Genomic DNA, 12,916 nt, shown 5'->3' with positions numbered 1-12,916 from the left:
ACTCCACCCACAGGTTGTATTAGAATCAAAAAGAAGTACAACTGAAGAAACCTGAAGGAATCACTCACTTTACTCAGTAATAAAAGACCTCAGACACAGCAGTGTGTTCAACCCTGGGCAATCACTTCCAGGGGTAAAAAAGAAGCATGATTACTTACCTTGAAAGTATGATCTACAAGGAAAGATAGACTATATCAGTGCAACTTATTGTGATGAAGTGAGGGCAGAAGGAAGATGGCGAAACAGAGCTTCAAAGATATAAAAAGCTGTTGCAAAAAGGAAGAATATAATCCTCTTACTCATGTCCACAACACACAAGGCAAAAAGCCATGAGTTTGAACTGCAGCAAACAAGTATTCTTGTCTACACTGCACTCACCCTGTAAATGGGGACTTTAGTTCTCAATGCCACTGAGGAATCTTTCTACAGATTGCAAAATAAATGCTTGTGGAGTTCAGCTACACAAACAAGGAAAAAGCCCAAGTCAGTGTTATCCCTAAATCTAAGAAAGAAAAATTATAAAGTTGATAGAGGGGCTCCCACAGATAAGAAAACATCTCTCCAGCTTGTGTTCTGTGGCCTGAGGAAAAGGAGCCAGAAGGCTCAGCAGGGCAGCAAAACATCAAAATGGAAGTAGGAAACACAAGGGGGTTTTTGCTGGCTCTTCACTTGTTTCCTAAAGCAGTCGTTAAGACCTGTGTTCATACTCATAAAGTACTAAAAGCCTTGAAAAACTCCTCCAAGAGAAGACTGCAAACAGGAAGCATTAGCAACCCAGAAGCCCAAGAGCCTGTCTAGTAGGAAACCTATAAAGGCAGTGCTGGAAAGGATGAACTGTGATTGCAATCCCCCTTCCCCCATTCTCAGACAGGAAGAGAAGGAAAAGAAGAGCGCAGGGAATGGAAAGAGCAGAGAGAAAGAACACACATTTTAACCATTGACTCACTGGATCACACAGCAGCAGGTGGAAGAAACCCTAGTACGGCCTGGGAGAGAAAAAAAACAAAGCAGCCCAGATGTGGACACACATGCTCATCTGCCCAGATAACCATTTTTCCTGTCTAGACAAAGGTTACTATAAATACATCTCCTTGCATCATCACTGTTATCAGCCAGACATTCCGAAGGGAGATGGAGGGCTCTGCAAAGGAAAGTATTTTAACAATCTCTGCATGTGCCAGCTCTCTTCCGAGTTATAAAATCATATATAGCAAGATATAGATATAAATTCCCCAATTTGCTACCCTTGAGTAATCCAGTCTGTACTTAAATAAAGCAAACAGGAGTGGGTTTTTTTTTCCCTTTGGCTGAAAGTTTAGGACTCAGGGTGACACCCCTCCTCCACAAGGAATTTTAAACATATTTCCTACAAAACATAACAGGAGGGGTGGAAACTTTGCCTTTCCTCTGCTTGTTTGTTGTTTTATCATCATTTGCTTAAGTTCAAAGACACATTATGTGCTGGTGGCCACAGACAGAGCACAGTGGCCTGTGGCACAGCTCACTTCACCACACTGCATGCCAAAGCACCTCTGTGTCCATGCATCGCCAAGAGACACAGGGGGCTGAGAACGGTATCTAGTTTTATCTTCACTGACACATCAAAAGGCCTCTGGAAGTTGGGCCAAGGCCATGAAACACATTTCACCTAGATGTTTTCATAGCTGCATGCTGACAAGTCTTCTAGCTCAGTCTGTCACATCTATACAGATCATTTTGGAGGGTTTAACTATTAAGCTGCATACAGAAAATAAAATCTGTCAAAACTCCTTAAGTGGAGGACTCTTCTTTTGCCTCCAGATAAATCCTCACATAACTCCATTTTAATCTTCCCCACAATTGATAAAGCCATCCTCTGCTCCAAGCTTTATCTAGCAAGGCTGGGACTGTCATATGTGAGGAATCAGCTTTAAATTCATGCTTGCTGAAGGTCACTTTACCAGTTATTCTCTGGAAAGTGTAGATTCCAATGTTCTTCCCCAATTTTGAAGTGAGCGATAACTGTCTGGCCTCCAAAACTTTCTCCTCTCGCTGCTGCTGGATTTGGCAGTATCTTTGTATCATTTTTTAAGTTTACATGACATTATCATGTGTTACTAGAAGACCACCATGACCCGTCTCATGAAGTTGTGATACGTAAGCCGTGTTTTCAAACTGCAGCACAGCTTAAGTACAGAGTCCTTGGGTTCTCTTAAAAATAAGAATGAAGTTAGGATACAATATCCAAGCTAACATAATGAATTCTGCAGTTTCAAAACACAGCCAGCAAGTCAACCCAAATCAAGGAAGTACCCTATCAATGCTAAATGGGATCAGCTAGAGACAGCTACAGGTTGTGCAGAGAAGTGATTCAGAGCAGCCCTGCAAAGAAAGATTTGGAGGTGTTGGTTGATGAGAAATTTAACATGAGCCAGCAGTGAGCGCTCACAGCCCAGAGAGCCAACCATATCGTGGGCTGCATCAAGAGGAGCGTGACCAGCAGGTCGAAGGAGGTGATCCGGCCCCTCTACTCTGCTCTCATGAGATCCCACTTGGAGCACTGTGTGCAGTTCTGGTGTACACAACATAAAAAGGACATGGAGCCGGTGGAGCAAGTCCAGAGGAGGCCACGAGGATGATCAGTGGCTGAAGCATCTCCCGTGTGAAGACAGGCTGAGAAAGCTGGGGCTGTTCAGCCTGGAGAAGAGAAGACTCTCTGGAGACCTCACAGCTTCCAGTATCTGAAGGGGGCTACAACGATGCTGGAGAGGGACTTTGCATCAGGGGCTGTCGTGACAGGACAAGGGGTGATGGGATCAAACTGAAACAGGGGAAGTTCAGGTTAGATATAAGGAAGAAGTTCCTTACTGTGAGGGTGCTGAGGCACTGGAATGGGTTGCCCAAAGAAGTGGTAAATGCTCCATCCCTGGCACTGTTCAAGGCCAGACTGGACAGAGCCTTGGGTGACATGGTTTAGTGTGAGGTGTCCCTGCCCATGGCAGGGAGGTTGGAACTGGATGATCTTAAGGTCCTTTCCAAGCCAAACCGTTCTATGATTCTATAATTCTAAGACAATCACCAAGTGGAAGAGAAGTTTGAAGGAGAGGCAACCTCACCTGAAGCACTTGAGGATAATCAAAGACTTGATTCTTGTGACAGCGTTTGCGAACAGCAGGGACCCCATCGGACAGATTTGTACACTTGTCTAGGATCAACACTGATTCCCCATTCTCAGCTTGAAGTGCTTCCAGCTCAGACCGGTACTCTGGGTGCAGGGACATTTGAGATGACAGGATGAAATACCTGCGAGGACTGAAAAAACACAGCAGGGTTACCTGACAGCACTGGGAGTTTGCTTCCAAGATGCTCTAGAACACATTTCCTTCCATCCTGGAAAAGCAGAGCAAGATTAACTAGATGTAGACACACTGCCAAGACCATGTAATATTCAAGACAAGGCTGGAAAGAGTAATAATGTAATATAATTAAATCTTGGATAGTAAGTGGCTCAGCATAACTTACAACTTTGAATACATGGAAGCAGCGCTTATTACATTAGAACAGGCATTTGCATTGTAACCTCTATTACAAATGGAAAGAAACATTATTTAGCTATGTATTAAAACAGCTTGTCATTGATGCCAGGACTGTTTATTCTTTCATTTGGTGTTTGTGTACTGTAACAAAGTAGATGGGACACTGAATGCTGCTGCTACTTTCTCCTCCCACATATTTTTTTATCAATTTTAAGTGAAAAAAGAAGATACTGAACTGACAGCTCACCTACCCTACGCTTATATAGTCTTGATATAGTGACAGCAGTTAACAGGACAAGCTCATCTCATTAGCTGTGATTCAGTTCTGTCCCTTTTAAGCAACATTTCCAGGACAAAGCTGAAGACCCATTATCCCATTCACACTCAACTCCTACCATGTTCCAAACCCATGAATATTTAAGATGTGCCTTAATACTGAAGAGTTTCAAGACATAATTAATGCTGGAGGTAAAACACACAGGAATACAGCCTCAAATTAGGTACTCAATGCTTTAAAAAGTTATGTTAAAGCTAGAAAACAGCATTTCATGTAATATCTACTCATTCTCATCTACTTTCCTTTCCCTTTTAAACAGGATGGACTGCTCCACTGCTCCTCCCTGAAAGGAACACACAGCAAGTGCCTGCCCTCACGCTGCCAAAAGAACACAGGAAACACGAAGCCTGCACTTAGGATTCCAGTTCTACTCCACGTGATGCTATCTTTAATTTACAGCTCTGAAAACACACATACAAACACACATTTCATAAAGTCAGACCTCTCCTGCTGCTCTTCTCACCTCTTCTACTCATTTTCATGCTGGTCACTTTAGTTGCTCCAATTAACAGATGAGACATTCTTTTTAGCAAGCCTCCAGCTGCTACCAACTTGCTACCAGCAGCTCTACTGAATATATATTTCCAGCAGAGGTGGAAATAAAATGTTTTAAACAATCCAACTAAAAAGGAGAGTAAATCAAAACCCCCCAGTTCAGCTCTGTAAGGGGAATAAAAAAGGATTTGCCTTAAAAACAAAGGAACTACTGCTGCAGATGAGTGATAATAAATGCCTGTAACCAGCTACAAATTATGCAGGTTTGCGCCATGTTTAAAGCCAAATTTTGCCTTAAAACAACCATCATCCTATGATGCTCCAAAATTGTTATATCAAATCTTGCTACAAAAGTACATCCCAGCTCCCAGGAAATAACACATTGGTGTAGTGGAATGTAAGAATTCATCCCAAGCAAGCCTGAATTCTGAGCATCATCCCCTTGTCATACTCCTGCATAAAGAGAGACCATCCCCTTGTCGTACTCCTGCATGAAGTGAGCACCATCCCCTTGTCGTACTCCTGCATAAAACAATCAAACTCGTGAATGTGTTTCAATTAGTAATGCTAACTGGCCACTAGATGGTAGTCCGGAGACAACAGTCTGTTCCACACACACAAGAACCACCACCTTTGAGAAATACGGAAGCTCCAGCACCTTCACTGAACACAGATTCAGGCACTGCAACAGCTCACACGTAACAGTTTCCCTTATCCGACCTAAAACCAGACAAAGCATTTAGCTGACTACACGAATGTGAACAGTATGACTGCATCTCTCCTTACATTTGGTTCTGTATGTGCTGATGCCTATCATCACCTTCATGCTTTCCAGGCAGAAATACAAACCAGGCTTTCACTCCGTAATAGTAGCAGTAAAAGTAGTAGACTGTAGTAATACTCGAGACCTATGAAGAATCAATTGGGATGCAACCAGATGTCTCTACACTGGCCTGGTCCAGGAGCATCACAAGCAGGACCATAGAGGGTGCAAGCAAAGCAAACCACTGCAGCACAAGTTTGGCCTGTAGCTGACTGTGGTATCTTCCCTGGAGCAGCTCAGAGCCATAGCAAGAGCACTGCCCTTACCAGAGAAGACAACTGAAGCCAAAGTACAATAACTTTTTGTGTCCAATAGTGGCAGCACCCTTTCAATTAGTTTTCAACTTCAGTAATTCATATTCTCTGTAGGATACTATCAGAAAAAAGGACCTAAAGTTCCTGCACTTCTAAACTTGATCTTTACTATCAGCTGACACATCATTTACCCCATTATTCCAGTCTGCCCATCTTTTAAACTATAACAGAGGTAAGACTGTTAATTACACAGCTGACAATGTTTCACTCTAAGAGGCTTATAAAATATTAAAAGGGTCTTCCATAATCAATCAAAACATGTCTTTCAGACTTCTACCTGTTCTGAACCTGTTCTGAACTACCTACTCTTGTTCTGAAGACATGAATGTAGTAGAGAAGCTACCACTTTCCGCGGTAGCTCAGTGTGATGGCTACTTACATTCCTTGTTAAAATTAGTGCTTTATTTCCCACTTGTCTTCTTTTACTTCCAGCTACAAGGTCACGGAGGGGGTGTTGTTTGTGTTTATGTCTTACTCCATTACTTTAGAAAAGATAACATCAGAATTCTAAGCTCTGAATGTAACTAGTCCCATAATCAAATCAGTTCTCATTTTTCTTTTTCATGAGCTAACCACACTAACCTCCTTCAGATTCATTCTGCAAGAGCTGCTTCCCTTCAGAGCTGTATTTGCAGGCTTCTCCTGTTCCAAACTCTCAATGTCATTTTGAAAGGACTTCAGAACCACAAAAAACATCTAAACTGATTTATGAAGAATGTATCCGTAAGACACACAGAGGTAAAGATCACATCCTCACTGCTATCCTCCTCTTACTCATTCAGAGTTTGGCTTGGCCGATACTACCTGAGGCATTCATGTTGATCCCCATGATCCCTTCCACCTCTTTAAAGTCACAAAGATGCTTTTAACATTGCATTAGTGATCTGTTGCTGTTACTTTGCTTTTAAGTATCCTAAAGCAAATTGCCTGACGTGATCATGTATTAGGGAATCTGTATGGCTTTGAATTACTGCCCAGCTTTACTTACACTTTAAAGAAACCAAACATAACAACTGTTTTTCTTTGTATGCTAAATACCTTGTCAGTTCAATGTAAATACTGATTCTAATTCTACTGGAAAAATTGTCATGCTGTAGTATTTCACAATTCAGTTTCTGGAGTGGAAAAAACCCGAATCACTCAAAAAGAAATCCGCAGTTTATAGCTAAACCACGTGTTGGCAGATGAGCCAAAGCTTTTAGCATTGGAACCATCATATATTTTAACAGTAAGAGCTATTAAAAGCAGCCCTTACAACATTGCCCAAGCCCACCAACCAGTTAGTAGCTATACTTCTATTTTATCAGCATCAATATTAAACTGGATATTGAATATACTTTGCTCAATTCATGGTAGTTCCTTTACCCTGGTCCTCTTTCTGGCAGATCCACCTCTGCTGACAAGGGGCTGTAAACAGGAATACTGACATCATAGCCTTGCCGGTAAGTCCACGTGGAAAAGCCTCCACCAGCCAGCAGAGCTCTGAAAAAACACAAGAAAATGGCTTTAAACAGAGTACGCAGACCATTCAAACTCAGAGCATGATTTACTGATTCTCATTACCAGAACATCAGGAAGATGCATGCTCGGAGATAAGTTGTGACTTTAGTTTTTGTCAGCGGTGTTTTTCAATGCAGCTTTTTGGTTCACTTGAGTTTTGATGGACTGGGCTTAGTGCCAGATTAGATCTAGTCATCAGGGTTATGATTGCGTATGATCACTCAGGAATGGACCATTTATTGAAGTCATTGTGATAACTTTGCATTTTTGCAAGCTTATATGTCCCAAGTCAATTTTAATATAAAGAAATACACTGTCAATTATTTATACTAGTTAAAATACCCCTCGATGCCTGCACTAAAATAGGGTATAGCTCAGCTCTCAAAGTGTCAGAGACAAGCTATATTCCAGACATAAGTTCAGGTACAATAACAGTTTCAGTGACTCTGAAATTCTCAGGCTGGAAAAGAAAACGGAGTTATTTGCAACTGTATTTTCACAGGGATTATACAAACTAGTAAGAAATGTTATTCACAGAAAACATGACAATAAGAACCCTGCATGTTATGAAGCCAAATCCCAGCAGTAGAGACTGTTTTGGGACACTATGTGCCAGAAAGCATGGGGATTATCCAAGACCGATAAATTAAGATGTAATTCAACCTCCCAACAGGATGACCCTGATGGGACCTTTTCCTAGATGGGACAACCTTTTGCAACACAGAAGAGCTTTAAGAAACAGAAGAGAATAATGTGTATAGAATAAAGCAATACATCATTCACAATGCCAGAAAAATGGCTTGTTACTATCCCCTACCCCAAATCAGGCTTTGAAACACGCTAGTAGAGGACATCAGCTTTCCAGTTGTTATGTCATCCCCAGTGACCAGGTGGCACCACGAACACATCATCCTACTGCCAAAAGCTCAGATTCAGCTTCTTGAGTGAAACTTCTCAAACAGCTGATCAACCTTTCAGTCCTTTGTCACCAAACAGCAGGGTGTGTGATACTTCACACTGCCACAGGGAGACTGGGTCTGCTTAAGGTACCATACAAAGTAGTTTGGAGAAAATGCTTCTCCAAATCATTTCTCTCCTTCACTGTGGAAGGAAGCAGAACACAAATACACCACTACAGTAGGCACACTGACAATCCATCAGCTGATATCCTTGTTTTCAGGTATCACTGAATGAAATCCTTAGTACAGTGTTTGGAGAAGCCGTTTTTCCACAGCTGTTACACAACAAATTATCATCATACCTAATTATAATCCAATACCTATCATTTTTTCCCATTGGAACATCGACACCGGTATGTTCTGCCTGTTCTATCTCCCATCAGATGTCCCATGGGATACTTCACTTCCTGCTCTGACCTACAGTACAGTTGTTCAGCGTGCAAACACCACAAGCACACTTTGCCATAAATGTGACTTCACCTACATAGTCAAGCAAGCAGTCCTAAGTGTCATTTAAGAAGCCCTTTGAAAATCCCAGGCTCTGGATTAGAGGATCTGGATTAGAGATGCATTTCAGCCTGATGACAATTACAAAATCAGAACAACTTGCCCTTTTATTCCTCTTCACTCAGAACTCAAACTATAGGAGCAACAGAAATCAACTTGAGAACGAGATGATAAATCAGCTATGTTGCTGAGTGAGAATTTATGTTCCAAATCAAGTGATTATATTGGATTCCTTCCCAGTGTCCCTTTGGGTGACATGTACAATGCTGCTATAACTAGCTCTCACCCTTGAAGCCACATGTTCCATGTCTTATCCACATTAACTCAGTTATAAGCAGGGAGAAAAAACTGGCTTGGGTGTTGCTGGTCTTGCACTTCATATCCCCCTCCTCCTTTTTTAACCCCTCCTAATTGGGAAACTACAACCAGATTGTTTTAATTGGATCCGGTGAAAACATGACAGCACCTCATCAGCCTTGAGAAAGCAGGTGTGTCATGCAGACTTTTACCTAAATAAACCCACAGGGAATCAACACCAGTTAAATAACTCCACTCAGATTTTCACTGTACTGTGCAGTAAGAGAGTAGAGACATTAACTCCTAATGTACTCAAGACAAATAACCTTTAAATTGCACTGATCAGCAAGAAATAAGCCTGGTCCTGAGCAGCTTTTTGCCACTTTTCAGGTATTGATCCTTCTTTCTCTCTCTGCAGGAAGTGCCCCAACTGGCCTCTGCAGTAAATGTTGCTACCCAGCTGCCATCACCATGAGCTTTCTGCCAAACTTCACAAGTCACTGAAACCCAATTCATCAACTGAAGCAGAACAAAAACTTACCTTAGCTCATATGTTCAATTCTACAGCGACCGAGTGGCTTTGCAAAAGAAATCCTTTCATCCTCATAAGTGTACCAAATTCAATAGTACTTATTAACAAATAATAAAGAGCTCATTTTTTAAGTTTTATGGCAGGAGATTACATATGTTCTGGCACCTAATACCAGCAACGCAGCTTCCATGCCCACAAGGCAGATTTCCATCTTTGAAATTATGGAATGAAACGCTTTTACACTGTCTTTGGAAATTGGATTTAAAGATTTAATAAACAAACAACCCCTCAGCGAGGTAACTTTTTAGCTAAAGACTTTTCCAGATGTAAAAATACAATTGAATTCCCCTTTGTGTATAAGGTCTTGTTTTACCTGGAATTAATATTCTGCAGCAAATCAACGGAACACAACTCTATCAAACCTCTCGATTCACTCCTGTTCAGCTATGTATGACCTTTGATATGTGCCAAATAGGGAAGAAAGGCCATGCTCCCTATGCAAACTTCACAAATGTTACCTGTGTATTTCATGAGTGATGCACAAAATCCCACAAATACAGTCTTTCTGGAATTGTACTGATGCAGTTCAGACCACTTATTCACAACCAAGTGAACTTTGCCAATGTACCTTCATCTTGGCCCGCAGCCTCTCACCCTGTGATGCTACAAACAACTGTGATGCTACACCACTTTGTTAACTACCCACTCTGTAAGTGTAGACATTCCCAAATTAAAACACACACACACAGGTTGCTTGTTCTGTTAGACACGAACTAAGAACTCCAGAGTTCTCCAAAATCATACCATAACCTCATGCACCATCAGTTCCCTGTAGTACAGGTTCTGTACTATACTGAATACAGTCTAACTGTTGGCTGCCTACAAAAAGGAGTTTCCACATTTTCTCCATCCCAAGCACTGTTATTGCCTCTCTTATGTGTTATAGCTAGCGATCATACAGCTGCAGGGTGAGTCAGTTTGGCAAGCTATGACAACAGCTGCATGCCAAAATAGATTTGGGTGTTTTATTCCAATTACTTTACTTTCCATGTTAGCACAACAAACCCTTAGAACAAACACCTACCAAAATGATACACTTCCTGCATACTAAGCCAAGTCACGTAAGACCAAATATGAATGGACATCTGACATAGAAAAAGAAGTTAAAAAAACCCCAAGTTGTACAGTGTTAGAACTCTACTGCATCTAATTAATGAATCTATTTCTTCAATAGACATGTGCATCTGCAAATACACAGTCCCAGAGCTGTCTACTCCAATAAGCAGAGCATCATTAAGTGAAAATTCCCCTTAAGAAGTATAAATCTTAAGATAACACATGCAAGTATTTACTAAGAGATCAACAGGTTTGGTTATGTAGGAATGATGCTTTACTGCCCTCTTCAGGCTAAACCACATGAAAGTAACACAATTTCATGCAGAGAAGTAAAAACCTACAGCCTTGCTTCACAGTCAGTGATGTAATTACAATAAGTAAACTTACTCTTTGAACATATCCTGAAAAAACATGTTCTGTTCTGGCACTGAAGGATGTTTTAAATCACCTTTGGTGCAAATGAATCAAGATATACTCCATACACAATGATCTTAGCAAAGATCTCATGTCAGGCAAGATTTTGTTGACGTTTGGCAGAAGAAAGTTAACCTTGACCTTCAAGAGAGGGACTGGTTACAGGGGACCTAATGCAGCAGAACTAAGCACATACAGGCTAATCCAGTAGAAACATTCAGTAATGGTGTCTAAACTAAACACGTTTGTCTTACTGTTATTCCAGTTTTCTTTGCCTTACAACCTCTTTTCCTCTTCCAAAAGGAAACTATTCTGGAAGGGCAAACTGAGCTCAGGATTCGTGCCTTTTAAGTTTCAGGCAAATATTTTCATAACACACTTGTCAGAGAATAACTAAGAGCATTTATTCGATTACTAACGCAGTGTAGTTGTTAAGACAACAAAACCAACTGAAATTCACCACAGTTCTATGAAGCAGAGCAGCTGCTTTAGAAAGCCCTTGAAGACTGGTGTCAGAAAGCTGCAGTTACAATCATTTTTTAACTTCTAATTTGCATCAAATGGGACACTGTGTAAAGCATTCAGCTTTAGTAACACACAATATACATGTCTAACCTCAAGATTCTCCATCCTTACAGCAAGCCCAACAGTTAAGAGTAAATGCTGTCAGCTACGTCCCATATAAAATTAAGGATGGGCCTAAACCATCAGATTTCAGGAGCAAACAGAAATCCTACAGAAGACAAGGACTTCTCTACGCCCTTTTTTTGAGAAGGAAGTCATATTCCAGCTTTGTAAAGGTTAAGGAGCACATCCTTTGTCATGAGATGCACTTCTGAGCATCAGCTTCTGTACTTCTGTTTCTTCACTGGCATTTTTAAATGTCTGTGCATTCAAACAAAACAAAACTCATACCTATCTCTAGGAACATCTAGGGCAGTGTTATAATCTGGTGGCCCTCCAGGCAGCATATTGAAGAGCAAGTGGTTTGTGCCTCGATCCCACCTAAAGCAAAAGAAGAAACAGACAGCAATTAGAAAGGTATTCTCCACATACAGATGGTAAGTTCCGTCAAAGCCTAGCTCTGGCATTGACTCACTGCATCCTCCCCTCCTGCATTAACCTTAGTTTTCTCCACTTTGTGTTCTTTAAATTCACACACTGAAGTTTCAGGAAATACCTGGATAACTGTGCCAAAGCCTGAGCTGTCTCCTTGATACGGAGTGCGTTCTGATTAAGGACATCTATGGATGGCACAAAAAGGCAGGCGCGGTTTACATCATCAGTGTAGAATTCACTGTCAGAGATGGCAGTCAGCAGCTCATTGTATTCCCTGGAAATGGTGTTGCTCACCGAGGTCCCGTATTCATCCACATACTTCTTCAGTGAGTAGATGTATACCTTGATTTTGTTTTTGGGATTGAAGCCACAGCGATAGACATCGAAGCAGGTATGCATCCTGCAGCTGAGGTCTCCCCGCTCAGGAATGGGGCTGTCAGCAGGAAGCTTGACCACAGGCACATCATGGACACTGCGTTTTTCAACGGTCCAGTCATTGGATGACTCAATGGAGTGAGGCCAGAACTGGAATATTCCTGTGGCAATTAGGCCAAGCAGAACTATGGAGAAGAGCGTGATGTAGTAGATGCGATGCTTGGTTTTCATCCTTGGGATGAGGGCTGGACCCCGGGTGTTGTATTTGGCTGAGGCACACATAATGGAATCAATTATCTCTTGTCTCTACAAAACAGAAAGAGAGAGGTTTTAGGATCTTCAAATGCTCCTATGTCCCTCTGGAACATAAGATGCCAACTGGGGCTGCTACCTGGCAAGGACAACAGGAGGCTGATGTGCTGGGTCTGGCTGCAATGGAATGACAGAAGACCAGGCTGGACGAAGCCTTAGGTGAGATGGTTTAGTGGGAGGTGTCCCTGCCCATGACAGGGGGGTTGGAACTGGATGACCTTAAGGTCCTTTCCAACCCTAATTATTCTATGATTCTATGTTGGTTAGTTAACAAGCACAGACATAAAAGAACATGGCTTGGTCAGTGAGGGGAGGAAGATCCCAGACACTACAGAAGTGGTAAGTCCGTGTAGGTACCACT

The 12,916-nt window shown here is 41.7% G+C and overlaps 1 protein-coding gene across 1 annotated transcript in view; it reads right to left on the bottom strand.

Moving 5' to 3' along the window:
• Positions 1–12,567, bottom strand: part of EXT2 (exostosin glycosyltransferase 2) — a 78,186-nt gene extending 65,619 nt beyond the window's left edge. The window contains exons 1-4 of the mRNA XM_061462162.1: positions 11,990–12,567; positions 11,725–11,814; positions 6,850–6,966; positions 3,096–3,291 (exon numbers count right to left, since the gene is read on the bottom strand). Coding sequence (XP_061318146.1) covers positions 3,096–3,291; positions 6,850–6,966; positions 11,725–11,814; positions 11,990–12,525 — 939 coding nt within the window. The 5' untranslated portion in view covers positions 12,526–12,567. The remainder of the gene's footprint in view (positions 1–3,095; positions 3,292–6,849; positions 6,967–11,724; positions 11,815–11,989) is intronic.
• Positions 12,568–12,916: the final 349 nt, after the last annotated feature.

Source organism: Pezoporus flaviventris, unplaced genomic scaffold (genome assembly GCF_033815535.1).
Source record: "Pezoporus flaviventris isolate CSIRO_AGI_PZ_B2104156 unplaced genomic scaffold, CSIRO_AGI_Pfla_v1 ptg000035l, whole genome shotgun sequence".
NCBI classification, from domain to species: Eukaryota; Metazoa; Chordata; class Aves; order Psittaciformes; family Psittacidae; genus Pezoporus; species Pezoporus flaviventris.
This window is presented reverse-complemented; position numbering and strand designations above follow the sequence as displayed.